Source organism: Tachypleus tridentatus, chromosome 10 (assembly GCF_004210375.1).
Source record: "Tachypleus tridentatus isolate NWPU-2018 chromosome 10, ASM421037v1, whole genome shotgun sequence".
Taxonomy (NCBI): Eukaryota; Metazoa; Arthropoda; class Merostomata; order Xiphosura; family Limulidae; genus Tachypleus; species Tachypleus tridentatus.
In genome coordinates, this window is record NC_134834.1 from 74343425 (window position 1) to 74363017 (window position 19593).

Consider the following 19593-nt stretch of genomic DNA (forward strand, 5'->3'; position numbering starts at 1 on the left):
TGTGTAACTTTTGCTGAAAAACAATCCAGCAACAAATAAATTCTTTTGACACCTATTCTTTATGTATTTAGTTGGTGGGAGGTTTATTAAATTGTCTGCTTGAAATACTTAGAAATGAAGAGCGACATTATATTTGAAACTAATGTATTTAAGAGGCCTAGTTTAACCTACTCAAAAGTTCACTGTGTTACACTTATTTTTTTGTTATGTTTATTATACACTTAAAACATTAACTACTTCTAATTAGTTTTTACTGTAGTATAGTTTGTGCATAAGCATTTTGGAAGATATACATGAAATAAGTTTTTGTGCAACATAACTAACTTGTTAATATAAACCTGATAAATGTTTCTTTAATACCTGGTTCTGTCAGACCTTCAAAGTGATGCATATGTATTCACATGTATGTATATTAAGTGAGGTGAATTTACATGAGTCTTTTTAGTTTACTGCTAACTTTAATGACACTCATACATAAATGTATTTTAAATAAATTGATGTGTAATTATTTCAAGGGTAGATACACATTTATTCAATCCTTATAGCAACTAGAGAACCTGACATATGGAAGAAAAGGTACTATAGCTTATAGTGGTGATATAAAAGAGTGAATACATGGTGTAAAGTTGAAATAAAAATAAAATGCTTTTATTGGATAAATAAAAAAACGGCTATTGTGCATAATATAAAGTAGTTAAAAATATTTAAATAATTACCTTTATTAAACTGATAAGTCATTTTATATCTGAATAAAAGCAAATGAATATAAAGATTACTTGAAAATGAACAATTTAAATAAACTCATTATTAGTAGACTGAAGGATGCAGATCAGTGAGACATAACTTGTACAGTAAGTCTTGTTTCCTGCAAGATCAAGGCAGATAAATCTAAAAAACCTGCACTCATACTCTGTTTTTTTCTACTGCTGATCAATCAGAAAATTGGATCACAAGAATTTATAAAGAATCTCTGTTTCAGTGTGTCAGCTGAAGAGCAACCATTTATGTACCAGGTAAATAGAACACAATAAAACTACCACATGAAACAGTAGATAGTTTGTGTGATTAAACCCTGACACAGAGAGTATTATATTAGGTTGCATTTAGCACAAAACCTTGAGTGGAAATTCTGATACTAAAAGTCATCACTTAGAAATTGTAAATTTTGCAGATATTAATTATCTATATGTATGTGTAGAGTTGTCTATGTGGCTGTTGTTACAAGTTGTCAGAAATTGCTTGCAATTTGTTAGAAAAATCAGGAGGACATTCCTTTTCACTATCACATATTCAGTTTAATTGGTTAAGCAATTGGATGAATGATTTGAGTTTGGCAACCATATCAGTGTTGGCATTTTAGTGCTATAAATGAAGCCTCAAGTAGCCAAAGAGGGAAGTATCGAGATATATGAAGCCAACATCAAAGGAAATTAATGTTTAATGACATGCATAGTGCAGTTACCTTTGCACCAGATGTATGGTTTGTGTGCTATAGTTCAAAATATGGAAGGGTGTGGTATACATCTTCATTGAAGCATTACTTTTTGAGCTTAGCATTTCAGATGCTGGTTGTCTTTCTAGTATAGTAGAAGAGTGTGATACACTCTTATTTCAAAGTTAGCTGGCCCATTCTGTTGTTAAAATCATGAAACTGGATAATTAGAGAACCAAAATATATATGAGTTAAGGAATTGTTGGGAAAGGTAATTCCAGTATGAAAACTAATTTTCACTAGGAGATGCTCTAGAGTGGGTAACTGTGTAAAAAACATTAAAAATGTCATGAGCTATTCTGCCATTAGAAACTACTTGCAATTTATTTTTGAACTACATATGTTTCTTAAAAAGGTAATGTTGAAATGAAGATTGTGAATGGATAGGACATTAAAGTAGTGAAGGATATGGAAAGCTTTTTGAACAAGAGAGATTAGAACATGTTATCATCCATACACTCCAGAAAAAAATTGGGAGAAAGAGTATTCACATAGGAAAGGCCTTCACCTTTAATTTGAAAAGCTGTCAAGGCATTGCTGATATCATGTAATATTTCAGGAAGTGAGCATGTCACAGTATTTCAAAGACTTGAGATGGCCTCAAATGTCATATAAAAAAACTATTGGAAGTTAGTATAATTCAACTGTTTTATCTTTTTCTTGGACAGTTTAAAGAATACTAGACATAAATGTGGTCACATTGAACATTATTAAGATGTTAGATGTTGTAACTTTCATGATCTGCTGTGTTCTGTGAGGATAATTATGTTTGTCTTTGGAGATGTGTTATACCATAACTTCATTTGTACATCTACCAAATATTACAGTTCTCTGTTGATTAGTTTTATGGTTTGGACATTAGAGTAGGCCAGCTAATTGTTATTAAGAATTCTCTTCTTTACTTGAAGCTCCAACACTTTTCATGTTATATTTGCTATTGCTGTCAGACAGTGTCTAACAATCTCACTGTGTGACAATGAATGTGTATTGGAGTCAAAAGTGCACAAAAAAAGAAATAAGTTGGATGGTTGATCTTCCAACCTAGTGTTTGTTAATATACAATGATTATTCATAATATTTGTTTTTTATAGTGAGGGTACCTTATGCATGCTCTTTTCTGGTTCTTTGGTTGATTAAACTATTGGATTTTTATATTAAATATCAATTTTACATTTTATTTTTACTTGTGCTGTTTATCTTGTAGATATATTTGAAAAATATCCAGTTTCCAATTTAAACTATTAACCATTTGACTTCTGGTATCTTCTGGTTAAAAAGAATTTTTACTAGGGATTTGGTATTTGCATACAACACACACACACACACACACACACACACACACACACACACACACACACACACACACACACACACACACACTGTATGTATACATACAACACATAATTCAGAGTAACTGCTAAATAGTAACATACATGTGAGTGAATGCATGTATAAGTGCATTTAGGCTTACTATATAATCTTAAAAACAACTGTTGTGGGGTTGAAAGATATCTATCTTGTTAACATCACTAGCAGAATTACAAGTTTGTTCTGTCAGTTAATAACATTGATTAAGATCTTTTATTTAAGTAATATAGTGCATAAAAGTATTTTCTTTACATTGTTTATCCTATATTCCATAATTGCACAAAATTATAGTTCATCAGTATAAATTATTTTAGTTCATAGACATATAGAATTGCTGACTTCTTCTAACTTTCTTTATCTTAGCTTTAATGTTAGAAAAATGTGCACATCAAGAAGTTGGCATAGTACCTTATACCAACATCTGCATAATCCTACATTAGAGTTGTAAACTTAAATTAATCATACGGTTCATTGGATGGTCATAAAATGTCCCATGTCAGTAAATTAACTCAGAGCTAGAAGCACCCATGATCACTGCTAACTGTTTCTCTATATTCACTAAATGCAGTAAATATCACCCACGCATATCGCAAATAGAGCAAGTGTCACACATCTCCAATTGTACCTGGGTGATCTTGGAAGAGGTATTAATGTACCTTAATGAGTTAACTAATCTTCCAAAACACATGGTCTGTTATTGCATATTCAATGTATAATTAATCCTTGTGTTGAAAGAAAAGTGACCTGTATGCAATTTTTACTATGTCCTAGTCACCTAGTTTTATGTTATAGTGGTATTATTATTGTTTTTTGATAAATGTTTAAAAAATCATGGAATCTATAATGTTTCCATGAGATCCATTTATAATATTGAGATGCAACTGGGGCTTTGTAATTGTTTATTTTAATTAACTCTGACTTTATTGAGAATGTCTAGTAATGAAAATAAATCGTATCTGTTAATAATTCTATAAAATAATACTGCATAACAGTAATTAAATAAAATAATTAAAAACTATGTGGTCAGTTTTTACCATCTTTGCATAAAATAATAAAAAAAATTTCATTTCTTGATTAGTTTGGTAAAATTTACATTCCATTATAAGTTTGTCACTATAATTATCTATTAAATATATTGTTTATAACCATCAGATGGAGTAGGCACTTGGTATTAATTAATATTGTGTGTTAATGTAGTATGCTTTTTTCTGCACAACTACTGGTAGTCAGTGAAATCATTTGTCATCTGATTCAGATGAAGGAAAAATGCAACAGAACTAGTGTCATGCAAGAGAGTAAAGTTTTCTAAGAGTAAATTGCAAATTAATTAAATAAAACTAATTCTACATCACATGTAGAATTATAGTGTATCTTATGTAAGATTTTTTATCTCACTAGGACTGGTAATAGGAACTTACAGAAATGTAGAGTTTTTGTTTTAATATAGTCTGCAATCATAAAGCAACTTCTACCAAAAATAAATATTTAAATTGTCTATAGAGAGCTAAATTAGCATTATGAAAGATTTATCTGACAGATTCCAGGGTAATCACCACTTGTTAACTGTACGAGTAACTAAAATAAAATTTAGTGAAGTGTAATATAACTATTACTAAAACTAATAACTATAAATACAACTATACCTTAAACCAAGTAAATTGCATGGTGGTTTTCCATTTGGAAACATATGTTTTACAGTAAGTCTTTTTGGTCAGCTACAGACAGAAAAAGATGCTTTGTAAATACAATTTTGTCAGTTTTGGACAAATTATTTTTTGAAGTGATAGAAGAAAGGACTCGTATGAGACACCCAACTTTTTAGTGAAGTTCCATCTTTGTCATACTTCATATTTCTACCATTCTTGCATTTCAGCTACTTATCTGTGAAAGTTTGATTTTATTTTCTTAAATTAAATAAAGTTTATTTTCTGAACATTTTTAATTTTTATTATTTTATCATACCTTTTAATTACCAGCAATCCTGAGTTCATATTCAATAATAAAACATTAACTTATTCACATGTTTTTGCTCTTCCTTTCTTTGACACAAGAATGTATTATAATTTTCCTTCTTCGTGCTAAATTCTTAAGTTTGTAGTTGTTGCAATACATTATTAGTTGTATGCTAGATTTAATTGTGAAGTGACCATGCAGCCATAATATACATTGTAGCATTTATTGAATTGGCTTTGCTTTGAAAGCTGTTTTAACCAGCAAGAGTTCCTGGTGCTATATCCTTCTATGCCAGCCAGTCTAATTTAATATTTTTTCCATTTGTTTTATTTGAGCTGGATTAAAATTACTTCCAACTTTAGTAATAATGTAGTATTCAAGGTCATGGTTGAATACACAGTTATTTCAAAACTAATATTTGGACTTATTGTCTCAAGAAACACAGAAATAAGACATAAGACACACAGACATATACACATCATTCGGATGCCTCAGTAGTTGTCCATGTTTATATATTTATCATTTTCTATTGTGGCTGTCATGAGACTTTTTTTTGGAAATTGAAATATGATCAGGTTTTCTACTTGTATTTAAAATGACACTTAAGTGCATGTAGGTGAAATCAGTGAATCTATGTAAGATATTTGGTCAGAGTCTTTTTGATTACATTGACAAATATGAATGTATATAGAATATAGGAAAATATAATCAGTGAGTCATTATGAGTTTTTAGTCAAGTTTTCATCTTAACTGGAAATAAGTTTTACATACATGGCAAGCAACTGAACAATTCTGTTTAAGATCTATGGTGAAATTACTGCTTACCTTGAAAATATTGCTTCTGTATTTTGTATTTCCAAATTAGTTTTATGTGAATAAAACCTTAAGATTTATATGTACTCATTTGCTTTTACTAATCATATAATTTAGATGTTTTTTTGTTTTTTCATGATAAGAAATCCAATGCATGTGTTTCAGATTTGTCGCTAATCCAGAAATTGGCGTGTCTCCTGCTAATGAGTTGATATATTTCAATGTAACCGATATCAAAGGAAATGTGAAACCATACCAAGCACTTTCTATATCAGTAACACCTGTAAATAGTCAGGCACCCCATGTAATGGTTAAAAAAAATATTCAGGTAAGATAATATTTGTTAATTCTTTTGCAATGTTTAAAGGTCTTTTACATTCATAGATAAAAGTTAGGAGAACACGTTATTGGTCACATATCTTGATAAGAAGTTTGCAACCATTTTGTTCTTACTTGTTGCAACTACACAATTTAAAAGTCCTGACACTTTTTGCCATTTAGTTGAAGTGAAATGTGATAATTTGGAAGAAGAGATGGTTCCTAAAACTTACTCTGGTTTGGAATAATCATGACAAAACTTTCTAAGGTAAAATTTTTATTTGTTGCAATTATCAGAAGATGCCAGAAATGTTTCAAGCAAAGGGGTATTTGTAGAGTTGAGCTGTTTTGGTAGAACAAAGAATGGTAGGATTTTGACAAGGAAAAACAGTGGATTACTAAGTGTCTGCAAAAGTTTGGAAAATTTAATATCATCCTGTTGGTAATATAATATTTAGAAAATTATATTGAATTTGTCAAACATTTCTCAGGAGGATTTATTGTGGCTGCAGATTAAGCCTTGGGTGAATTTTTCATGCTGTTAAGTTAACATGTAGGCATCACTATATAACAAGGAAATAGTCTCTTGTATAGAGTGGATGCTAATAAGACAAAGTATTCAGCTACTACCAATTTCTTTGCAAGATCCAAGTAGTGATGAAAATTCATGCTAAATTTTAAGACATTAGTCATGACCTTCTGTGCTTTGTGTTGCTAAATCAGACCCTTCAACTTATTACTTGTACAAGGTTGATGGATATGAAAGGAACAGGGAAACATTAACCTTCATGTAGTGGTAAAATTTTCCTGCAGCTGAAATTGTATTGCAGGACAACAGGCTATAACTAGGACTATCACGGATGAAAGAAGGGGCTATAAGTCTTTGGTGTTGTTATCATAGTCTGTAAACACTTTTCTGTATGATATTTGTATCTCATCTTCCTCTTAGTCTTCATATCCTAATGACTATGTATAAAATAAACATGGTTTATCATATACGATAGTATATATTCACAAGCAATTATATGTATGGGATATTTAAATTCTTTATTTTTCTTTTGAATCAAACTTTGCACTGTAATTGCATGTTGCTTTGTTGTATTATAATTTAATGTTTATTTGTGTGTTAATATTTCTATTTATTATTTGTTAATTTAAAGGTTCTTAATTTTATGAACATACTTTACTTCTAATTATTGTTTTATTTCTCAGGTGACTGAAGGTGGATCAGTCCTCATTTCTCCTGATTTGTTCTCGGTATTAGATCACGACTCTCCTCTGGGCAATTTAACTGTTGTAATTGACGTAGAACCAACATTTGGGTATATAGATAGTTCTAAGTCAAGTAAGTTTTTGTATTTAAAGCTGTATAAGATTTCATGCTTTTAATATGAGCACATGTCATTAATTTTCTAATAATGGTTAGTTTAATTATCTCTGGAATAATATTTTTATGAAGATTTAAGAGCATATATTTTCAAACTTATTAAAAGTTAAAAAAGTTGAGTTTTACTGTGTGAAATTTGGCACTTTTGCCATGTCTGTAGCATAACAACAGTAGCAAATTAATTTTGATAGAAATATAAGCTAATCAATTCAAGTTCAGTTTTTATGTATCAGTTTTTCAGTAATTTTTGTTTTGGAGTTATTATTTAAATTCACTTCTTATTTAAGAAAGCTGCCCTATACTTAAATATCAAGTTGTACATTTTTATTTGTTTGTCTGTTTGGTACCACATCATCAAACAATTTGATACAAACATTTCATATATAGGATGGGACTCTGTTTAATCCCATGTGTGTGAAGATAATGTACATTTTCAAGTAAATTTAGAATTTGCTTTTTTTGCAGGTTATAAAACTTATTTCAAATTCAAACATTAATTGCAGCATGCTGTTTTAAACATTTAGTCAAGCTTTAAACTAAATAATCTCTCAAAATTGTGACAATGCTGAATGTATTTAATAAATGTCTGCTATTAGATATAGTCTTTCATTATCATGTCACTAAGTCTACTACATATTGTCTTTCACATACTTATATGTTCATCCTTCATGCTTTAAGAGGACCATCTTCATCATCATTCATTGATTTTATGTGTTTGAAGATGACTGATTATTCTTATCATAGCTTAAAAATGTAACGAGAGCAAAGCAGCAGTGATGCTGGTGGGTTCTGATACTTGCTTCCTATTACTTTACATGCTGTACACTAGTTCTGGGCTGTTAAGATGCAATATTGTTCATACCTGGCTGCTCCCTTTGTGACAGCATTCCTCTAGGCTTGGTGGATTTGGGCAAACGTTTTCCAGATATTAGGATCGATGTCAGTCTTTTAGTTCAACCTTGAGAGTGCTTTTTAGTACTTCTTCAGACCATCATCGAACCATACTCTGACCTGAAGATCACAAAAGAAGGTAAGTTTGGGGAGGCAGTTGCAATTCTATGGCATTTTGACAACATGGCCAGCCCAGTGGAGTTGTCTTCCTCAGCAGGATATTAATTCTTGGCATATCAAAGCTGTTTAGGATCATGGTGTCAGGGACCTTTTCTTGCTATTTATCAATGCTGTATCTTGTGAACTCTGTCCTGACCAGAGAAGTTCTTCTCTGTGATCTGTCAGCTCAGGCATCGTCTATCAAAGTTCACATATTCCTTGTACCAAGGGTAACAGGAATCACCTTGACTTTAGTTTTTTGTTTTGACTGATGGTATAGGATCCTTTCCAGCCACAATTAGCTGGCCAGGTTTGTGTGAAGTACACAATTTTTAAGCCAAATTTTCTAACCCCTTCCTCGTCTTGTAGAGGTGAGCAGTACAATTCTAAAATGGACTAATAAGTCACACAGCTTCCACATACCACTGCTGCTTCATTCAATGAGGGACAACCCTATGGCATGAGTGAGCTGTCTGCATGCAGGCTTAAGGTCACAGCTGCCACTGAATCTGCATCTGCTGCTTCATTGCTTATACATCACTTTGGTAAATGAAGGTTAAAGGATATGACTTGCATGTGAATTGTATTAAAGTGAAGGAGAGTTGTGCAATGTCAGCCTCATTTCCTTGTCTGGACACATCAGGCACAAGTGGCAAGACCTAGTCAAGATATACTGGAAGATGAGTCAGGATACAGGAGCTATCAGAATGGTAACATAGTTTGTTATTTCTGGAAAGATAAGGGAGTAAATTATGACAGAAAATGCAGAGTAGAGACCCTAAAGTGGTGTGATGTCACAGGGCAGTAGAACTGTTTTTCTATAGCTGAGGGATATGGCTCATTGGTATGTCCACATACCGGTGGGCTTGTATGTCATGTCTGTTGGCTAGACCTCCTCAAGTTGCTTGTAAATCAGCCTGAGACCAATGTCTAAAGTTATTGACAATTAGTCATAAATTTTCCATTATGGTAAGTCAATTACAACTAGCTTGCTATAAACTTGCCACAGTGGTAAATCAATAACACCAACCCCTTACAAATCTGTCACTGTGGTAAGTGACTTACAACTAGCCTGTTACAAACTTGTCACTGTGGTAAGTCAGGTTTATAATTCACTAGTTATAACAATCATTAAAATAAGTTTATTAGAACTACTCTATCACAAACCTGTCACATTTGTATGTCAGTGACAGATAGTGTATTATTTATAAATTTATCACTGTTGTAATTTTGTAATATCCAGTTTTATCTCTGTGTCAAATTGGTAATAAGTGATACATTTTGAAACTGTCTTTGGTAAATGAGATACAGGTAACATAAACTACCAGTTTGGTAATATGTGCTATAATTAATGTATTCTGATTTTGTCTCTGTGTTAAACAAATTACAAGTAGTGTATTATAAACGTACTACTGTGACAAGGTGGTTAAAAGTAATATATTATAAATCTGTCACTATAGTAAGTTAGTTACAAATGATTTATTATTATGTTGCTACATAGTCTTTATTATAAACCTGTCACTGTGATACTTTAGTTACAAATAGTCTACTATAAGCCTACCATTAGGGTAAATTACTCACAAGTTATTTATTATAAACTTGCCACTGTGATATATTAGTTAGCTACAAAAGGTGAATTATAAACCTGTAACTTTGATAGGTCAGTTAGAAGTGGTGTATTATAAACTTGTCATTGTTTTATGCTGGTTACAGAGAGTGTATTATAAATCTGTCACTCTGATAACTTAGTTACAATAAGTGTGTTATAAACCTGCCACTGTAATAAGTTAATTAAAGTAGTATATTATAAAGCTGTCTCTGATAAGTTGGTTACAAGTAGTGCATTATAAAGCTTTCTCTGTGATAAGTTGTTACAAGTATTTTCTTGTATTCCAAGCAACTTTTCCATGTGGGGATACTTACATGATCAAATATGGACAAAACTTTAAAAATCTGTAATGAAAGACTGATTCAGTGAATATGAAATACAGCTTAATTATGAAAAAGCATTTGTTATATTACTCATAATTTCATTTTTCTTTATCAGAGGGTTTGCTGAAATCATGAAGTCTTCTTGTATTCTGCTTGTTTTGAAATAACATATTTTATTTTTTAGATGATCATGGTCAATTATTGCAGGCAGCAGGAATTCCGGTTACATCCTTTTCCATGGAAGATGTTATGAATAAATACATTCACTACAACCAAATAGATCATCGTAATAAAGAACCAACAGAAGATGCATTTCTTTTTCATGTTACTGATGGCCAACTGAAATCACCCATTTCTCGTATCAATGTTTCTATTCAACTGGAAAATGATGAACCTCCTGTGATCCTTGTTGAGCCTCTTCCAGTTGTCCGCAAGGGGTTTGTAGTTGTCCGCAATTCATCTTTATATGCTGGCGATATTGACTCATCTTCTGAAGACCTTTTGTTTGTCCTAGTTAACCCACCTAAATATGGTGAGAAATTTGTTAATATTATCATAAAATATTATTTATCATAATATATATATATATATTGGTAAAATTTCATTTCCTTCTATTTTCTTCTTTTACATTGCTCAGACTTTTTATGATTGGTATAAGTAGCAAAAATAATGGAGTTTAAGTCATCCAAAAGAAATATATTAATGTGAAAAAAAATGAGAAATTATCTTTAATTTTATATTTTATACCATGTTGTTACTCTACTTAGCATATATAATGTGAACTGGATTTTTTTGTATACTTTCAGTGGTAAAACTATCATGGAAAATATTGAAACTTTTTATTGCTAAATGTTTTAGATAAATATCTGAAATATTACTCCTCAAATACCAAAAAGTCTTTGTGAAGAATGAGTTTATACTTTAAAAAAGAGACATTTCGAAGCTCTTCAAGATAAAAATTGACAAAAGGAATGCAAATAAAGTTTTGGACAAACCCAAGATTTAAATATAATTGTATAGTGGTTTTTATCAACTTATTGTAACATCATTTTATTTGATTTTGGTATGGTTGTTTCTATGATACTGCACTCTATTTCTATGACAGGTACCTTACGCCTTCTTCAAACACCTAGCCAGCCTCCTCATAAAGGCTCAATTCTCACGCTGAAAGATGCTTTTACTTATGAGGTAACTCTGGTTCATATGCTAAGCACCACAAATATATTTGTAGCTTTCCTTTGTGTTTGAAGATTACTGAAACTCATTTTAACTATCTTTGCATATATATTCAAACACATGCGAATCTTCTTTGGGTACTAAGTTTATTCGGAAACATCTGAATTTTCTTTGATTTACAAGATTATTGACATACACTTCAACTGTTTTTTGATGTACAAGATTTTAAAGTCTGTTTATAATCTGAAACATACAAACTTACTGAGGTATACTTGAAGTTTCTGTGATGTATAATAGTGTATTTAGGTATGCTTGCAACTTCTTTTATTTATGAGATTATTTGAACTTTGTTTATTGTACATTTTAGGAATATTTCATCCTTCTCTAATATACTAGTTTATTAAGATGAGTTTGATCATTTTTTAATGTATTATTTTATTGGTGTATGTTTTAATTTTCTTTTGGTATATTTACTTATTAAGATATGACTTAAAACCTTGTTGATGTACAAGTTTTATTTTTCATCTTTTATAATAGTCATGACAGTTTGAGTTTATAACCAAGTCTGAAGTTATTCAAAAATTAACTCCTTTCATAATCTGTGAGATTACTGAGAATTGACCCAGTTTCTAATGTTTAAGGATTAGCTCTTAAACCTTCCCTGGAGTCCAGTGTTATTGACACTTTTGTGGTTATGAGATGTTGACTATGGTTTTGGCTTTTTTTGTTTTGTATTATTGAAATTGTTCAACAGTTTTTCTTTATGGACTTCTAATGTTAATGAACCATTTACACCCTTTCTGATGTTAAGGTATTGAGGTATACTTTGAATACCTTGAAAGTAGTTACAATTTAATAAATATAGTTTTTTTTTTTGTATTTTCATCTCGTACCAGTTGTTCTTGAAAAATGTTATTCAAACTGTTATTTTAAAATTTTCTGGATAATACTGAGATTACTCATGAGCATGTAAAGATAAATTTGAAGTTGTATTGATCTATGGGCTGTGTAATCCCATTTTCCATAAATTTTCTACATTAGAAAATATTTTAAATTAAAACATGTATTTCATCACAGGAAGTCCTTGAAGAGTTACTGGTGTACATTCATGATGGGAACAAGAATTCAAATGGGGACAATTTCACTTTAACCTTGTCTGATGGTCATTTCTTTGACACAAAAACATTAGAAATTGTTGTCACATCAGATGATACAGAAACACCTCGCATGATTGTTAATCGTGGTATGAAACTGCAGGCAGGTAAGAAAAAATAGTTTATATCAACAATGAAGTAATAACCAGTGCTTTTGTTAGCTTCTTATATTGGTTATACAAAAAGTACTATATAAAATTATCAGTGCTCTTGTTATTTATTTATATTTTTTACACACTGAAAAGCTGCATTGAAAAATAATTACCATAATTTTTTTTCCCTTATGTCGATTAAACATGAGGCTTAAATTTGTTGTGAAATAATCACCAGTTTTATACCACATGGTAGTTAGACACTAATCAATAAAACTACAACTAAACAATTACTAGTACTTTTGTTTGTAATGCACAGTTGTGAAAAATTATAATTGAGTATTACTAGTATTTTTCCTCGTTTACTTAGAAACTGTAACAAAGTAATTGTTTACTTTTGCTGTTTTCATTTTTTAAGTATTAACTGTGATATAAATTTGTAGAAGTGTGGTTGTATATATGTAAATATTCGAGGTGATTCAGAAATTCATAGACAGGTAAATAACTTGGAAATGTGGATTTTATGACAAAATATTTGTTGGTAGTATGGAATAAGATGCTCTGAGCTTACCCTATGATAATATAAATGACATCATTAAAGCTGATGTCCCTCAGAAATTTTAATTATTAGTAATTGGACAAACAATGTCAAATGTGTTGACAGTATCAAATTAAATACTTAAAATCAAATATAGACATACACCAAAGAGTCTGTTTCTTCTTTTCGAAATTATACAAACTCTTTGAACCGTTTTATTTTTTAACTCTTAAATCACCAAACTTTGTGATAGTTTGTATTCTGAGGAGGTGTTAATTGTAGATACATCTTAGTTTCATTTTTAAAACTACCAGGTTGTTTGTCACTTGTACTGTATAACTTGATTAATCAAAGATCATAATTTTGTTTTTAAGATCACAGGGCTTATAAAGCATCCTTCCTGGTGTATAATAACAAAGTAACAATAATACCTTTCTCTTTTTTTCTAAGGTCATTCAAAGTTTTAATTGTCATCACTAATTTCTTTTAAGGAATATAAGGTTTCTTGGTATTGCTGAAATTCTTTGAAGTTGTTACAGTATGACAATGACAAGAAATTATTTTAATGATTTTTAGAACTTCTGTGGCATCATTAAATTATTAAGTGTCTTCACATGTACTTGAATCTTGTTTAAAATTTGTACAAACCAAAAATAAACATGTACAGAAAGAATGTTGTTAGTCGATATTCATACCATTTACTTTAATTTAGGCTCTACAGCAGTGATAACTCCACACGAATTGTTGGCTTCAGATTTAGACTCGGAAGATAAACATTTGCATTATACCATAACCCAGGATCCACCAACTGGCAAACTTGTTTTAAACCGTAAAGACAAACAGATTCCTTTGTCATCAAGGGGACCAGTTGCTAGTTTTAATCAACAGGATATAGAATTAGGAAATGTTCATTATGTTCATAAAAATGGAGAACCAACTGGCACCATTCCATTTCGTTTCCAAGTGTCTGATCCCGTTGGTAACTTATTGATGGACCAGACCTTTGTGATTATGGTCATAGGTTAGGAGTTTGCTATTAATTTAACTGCTTTTTTTTTTTTTTTAAGATTAATCTTTTGTTCATGATCTTAGGTTGTTATTAATATGATATCAGGATTTATGTTAAGAATACAGGTATCAGTTTGGTTGGCCAACTGAAATCATTATTAGTATAAGGTTAATTGCTTTATTGTATGGATAATGCTTTTGTTTACCATATCATTTTTTTATGTTTCTAGAATAAGACTGATAAAAACCTAATTTTTGTAAGACAAAAAGTATTATAAGCTGATTTTTTTTCATCGTATAGATAATAATATTGGGATTGTAATTAGTAGCAGTTCAACACTTTTTATTGTATAAAGGGTCTGGCATGGCCAGATGGTTAAGGCACTTGACTCATAATCCGAGGGTTGTGGGCTTAAATCACTGTCACGCCAAACATGCTCACCCTTTCAGCGGTGGGGGAGTAGTGCTGTTATGGTTAATCCCACTATTCGTTGGTAAAAGAGTAGCCCAAGAGTTGGCAGTGGGTGGTGATGACTAGCTGCCTTCCCTCTGGTCTTAAACTGCTAAATTAGAGATGGCTGGTGCAGATAGCCCTAGTGTAGCTCTGCACGAAATTTTAAACAAACCAATCTTTGCTGAGCATCTTTCAAACCATTCTTCCATTCCCATTTATACAGAAGGTTCAAAATCATGTAACTCTGTGGGATCTGCCATGTTTTGTTGTGACTTGGTGGTTGCTCACAGGATCTCCTCTGTAGTTTTTGTATTTACTGTCAAGTTGTATGCCTTTTCTCTTGCCCTGCATCATGTAGAAGCTATGAAGTACACCAACTGTACTATTTACATTCTCCTGTTTAGTTCTATGCTGGCCCTGGAATCATTTAGCATCAGTTCTTAGCCTGTTCTTGTTTATATTCTAAAATGACTGGCCTATTTTTCTTTATCATCTATCCTTTTCTAGTTTTTCTGGATATCTTGTCATGTCAGTATCTGTGGGAATGAGCTTGTTGACACCACAGCTACATCTGTCTGCTCTAGTGCCATCACGTCTGTGCCTATCCCATGTATGGACTGCAGTTCTGTATTAAGGGTTTGGTTTAGAGTTATTGAGTAGTTGAGTTGGAGTGAACAACATTGTAACAAGCTCAAATCAAACCTTCTGTTGCTCTTTAGTCATCTTGTTTCAATAAGGATTGGAAGGAAGTTGTCCAACCTAGGCTACACATTAGTCACAGTTTTTACTCATTGTTTTCTTTTATCTTGGATACTAAAGTTACAATAGCCCACATTTTATTGTTATGCCATCATTACAACCATGAGTAATGGCATCATTTTTGACATGTCTGTTCTGTGGGTTTACCCCTGACATTGGACAGTGTCATTCATGATGATGACACTGTACAGCTTCCTTGTATTTTTCAATTTTGTGGGCTATTGGACTTTCTAATACTATTTGTATCTTTTATCTGAATTTTGGACATTTTTTTTTGTTATAACATAATTTATTTTTTATTTTCTATACTAATTTTACTTTTATCTTTTTTACTGGTGTTTGGGGCAGATAGCGTCATTGCTTTGCACCAACCAACCTTGGAATAAGGTTACTAAAAATCAAGATTTTTATCATATAAATAATGTGTTAGGTCACAATCCCTTTTCCTTTATATTCTAGAAGTGGAGTTATTAAAATGTCAATTTTTTTATTGAACAGATAATTTGTCTGTTTTCTTTGTTATTAGTTGTAAAAAATTATACTTTATTAATACAAGTAATATTTAGTCTGACCAAACTTTTTTATTCTGTTTAGTTTAACTCAGTAAAATATTAAAATATTTAAGTTTTTGTATTGTACCTATAACATTCTGGTTGGTCAAACTCTTAAGCATAATAAAATATCAGTATTTTTTATTATAAAGTTAATCAAACGTTTCTTAATACTCTTCAATTAAGCTTAAGAGAAGATAATGTTTTTATTATACAAATATTTATCTTATATTTTGTACATTCTTGGGTTGAGCTCTTTAAACAGTCAAAAGTGATGGTACTGATTTAGATTGACCATACTCTTAGATTAAATTTATGCTAGTTAATATATATTTTTAAATATATTTTTAGGCTAAGCCTCTGTAAAATGTTAAGATTGTTTATCATATGGGACAGTTAAATTGATCATACTTCTGTATTGTCTTCACATAACATCAAAGGAACTTTTGATCCATTTTCCTATCCATTAAATCAAACCAATAAATTCTCAATCCCATTTCTTATCATAAAACTTTTTATCAAGATGGTTTCTTCTCTGTTTGTATTTGTGTCTCATAGTTTTATTACTCTCACCATTAAAGTCCCCTGCTGGTACAGTGGTAAGTCTACAGATTTACAACACTAAAATCAGGAGTTCAAATCCCCTTGGTGGACTCAGCAGATAGCTTGATGTGACTTTGCTATGAGAAAACACACACACACACTCACCATTAAATATGAAAAAGGTAATGCATCAACACTGTCAGCAAATTTCCTTCACAATCTTAAACACCTCAACAGAGTAAAATAAGAGTTTGGTCAATCTAACAAACTGAGAAGTCTCTCCTACAGTAAAACATAACATATAAGGTCAAACTCAAAATACTTGTATAATCTTTGTTTAAAATTAGTGGAGGATTAAGATTTGTGACTACAGAGATAAAACTTTGGTTGAACAATTTTTTTAATACTCTTAGGTTAATCTTAATATCAGGTTAAGGTGCTTTCTATCATACTGAGGTTGATCAAACCTTTCAGTTTGATTAAAGTACCACTTGTGTAACTTATATATGTTACATATTAGAGGATGAGGTTTCCTTTCAGTTACAGTAACATTTGAATAACTTATGTTTATTACTTCAGTTTAGATGACCAAATTCCATCTTTATTGTGATAAGATTTGTATAATTTTTCATGTTTCTCATAATATAACAGAGCCTCACCTTGATCACTGTAATGTTTATTATTATTTTATTAGAGGACAAAATTCCACCTGTGGTTACTACGAATACTGGAATTACACTTCCAGAAGGAACAGCCAAACAGATAACAACCAATGAACTTGCAGCAGTTGATTCTGATAGTGAACCAGCTCTCTTACAGTATGATGTTATAGTACCACCAACAGAAGGAGTTCTTGAAATGCTTGGGCAGCCCATGATTTCTGTTACTAGCTTTTTGCAGGCAGATCTAGCTTCTGGTAGACTGATTTATATTCACAGTGTTGATGCTGAGAACAAAATGGATTCTTTCACATTTACTGTGTCTGATGGTGTAAACAATGTTAGTGACTCCTTTTTTATTTTTGCCAGTGTTATTATTTATTAGTATAAATTCTCAACCTTATTATCTATTCTTCCATCTTTATATTTTCAGTGATATCAGTCCTACTATACTATACTCTATATGGCATGAATAATTGGCTTTCTTATTTATTTATTTTTGTTACTTTTATCTCAAAATTGTAAATTTTTAATTTCTCTATTCACAAGTTTTCTTTACTGTGTCAGTAACAGTAATTATCAGCTATTATATTTAAACTTGAACCTTCTGACATTTAAATTTACACCTGTAGTGTCTTTACTATCACTTTGATGTTTTGAAAATGATGATATTAAATGCTTATTTCTTTCTTATAACCTAGAAGAATAATTTGGTGGATGTTAACATTTTACTTTCAATCTTTGAATTTTGTAAATAATGTATTTAAATTTAACTTTTTTCTCTCCAGTGTTCTAAAATGCTGTTCTATAAAACTTTTCAAATATATTAAAGTGTTGGTTTGTTAAATTCTATATTTAATTTTTCTGATGCCTTCATATGTTGACTTTTAAAATTTTGCATTCTTTGTGAAATGTCATGAAGTGGTCATAAAATGTTATAGTTACCTTGATGCTTTGAAATGCTATATCAAATTTTATGTCCATTCCTTAAAGTCTTGTAAAACTTTCTATTTTTCAGCCTTGCCTTAATTTCACAGCCAGTGTTGATGTCTTGAAATGTTATAAGTTAAACTGGCATTCTTTCTTCTATTCTTTGAATTGTTTTATGTTAAACTTTACTCTTTTTCTCTTCAATGTTTTCAAGTGTTTTTAAAGGAAATTTACTATTTTTTACTTTTATATGATTTAATGTATTATTTTGTACATTAGAAACTTGATTCTTATTCATAGGATATGCATCAGGGTTCAAGTTCTATATTAAACCTTTTTTCCTCAGAACTTTATAAAATAGTTTAATTTTTCTCCAAGGCAACACATACCTTTCATATTACCATCACCCCTATTGATGATACTCTTCCTCTAGTAACAACAAGTGGGCTGAGGGTTCAGGAAGGGGTTAGGAAACTCATCACAGAGTTTGAACTCAAAGCTGTTGACTTAGATTCAAAGGTGTGGTATGCTTTAAGTTTTATTAAACAACTTGCAAAATCCAATACCATTAAGAACATTTAACTTAGTAAATATTTTTAAGATTTATGTTATGGAAAAAGTATATTCAGATTAGTGAATATTTAGAACTTGGTTGAGTTCACAATATGCAATATACCTAATGCTTTTCACCTATATTGTTTTCTAATTTTATGAATCCTTTATGTTTAACTTATAGTGGAATGCATGGAATGTTTTTCCCTGTTTTTACTGAAAACTGTGATATTATTTTACTTGTAGTAAGTGGCATCTTTTATAGTAGACGTTTTTGAAGTGTTATTTCTACTTACGAGCATGCTTTTTTTTTTCAGAATTTTTGTCTAAAATTAAAGGATATTGATTTTCAGGACACTGATATCATGTTCAGTATTGTTAAACTTCCAAAACATGGCACTATAGAGTTGCAAGGCTTAGCAGGAACATATAGTCCCACCACAGCCTTCTCGATGGATGACATATATGAAAATCTTGTCAGCTATCAGCATGATGGTTCAAACAGTCTTAAGGATGAATTTCATTTTACGGTGTCTGACGGCATTAATCCTCTTTATACAATTCAGAAAAATGGTGATAAGGTTACTACAGGAGATCCATCAGTAAGTAACTTGTGTATAGTTAAAACTGTGCATATAAACAAGTGTTGTTAAGGCAGCTACGTGAAACTCATTTGTAAATAATTTTGTTTGTTGAGGTGTTTGGATTGTATTTATAAAAAATATAGGAATATATAATGATGCTTTGATAACAATTATAAAAATAGTAAATCTATAGTGATGCTTAGACTACATTTATAAGAGTGTAAGAATATGTAATGATGCTATTGAAAAATCACTGCTGGAGACTTAAAAGTAAGTAACA

General features: G+C 30.8%; 1 protein-coding gene across 1 annotated transcript in view; it reads left to right on the forward strand.

Moving 5' to 3' along the window:
- LOC143228381 (extracellular matrix organizing protein FRAS1-like) overlaps positions 1–19593 on the forward strand; it is a 206217-nt gene that overhangs the window by 117211 nt on the left and 69413 nt on the right. Inside the window, exons 37-45 of the mRNA XM_076459646.1 lie at positions 5792–5954; positions 7157–7289; positions 10498–10845; positions 11419–11501; positions 12567–12750; positions 13986–14294; positions 17283–17587; positions 18556–18696; positions 19083–19331. Coding sequence (XP_076315761.1) covers positions 5792–5954; positions 7157–7289; positions 10498–10845; positions 11419–11501; positions 12567–12750; positions 13986–14294; positions 17283–17587; positions 18556–18696; positions 19083–19331 — 1915 coding nt within the window. The remainder of the gene's footprint in view (positions 1–5791; positions 5955–7156; positions 7290–10497; positions 10846–11418; positions 11502–12566; positions 12751–13985; positions 14295–17282; positions 17588–18555; positions 18697–19082; positions 19332–19593) is intronic.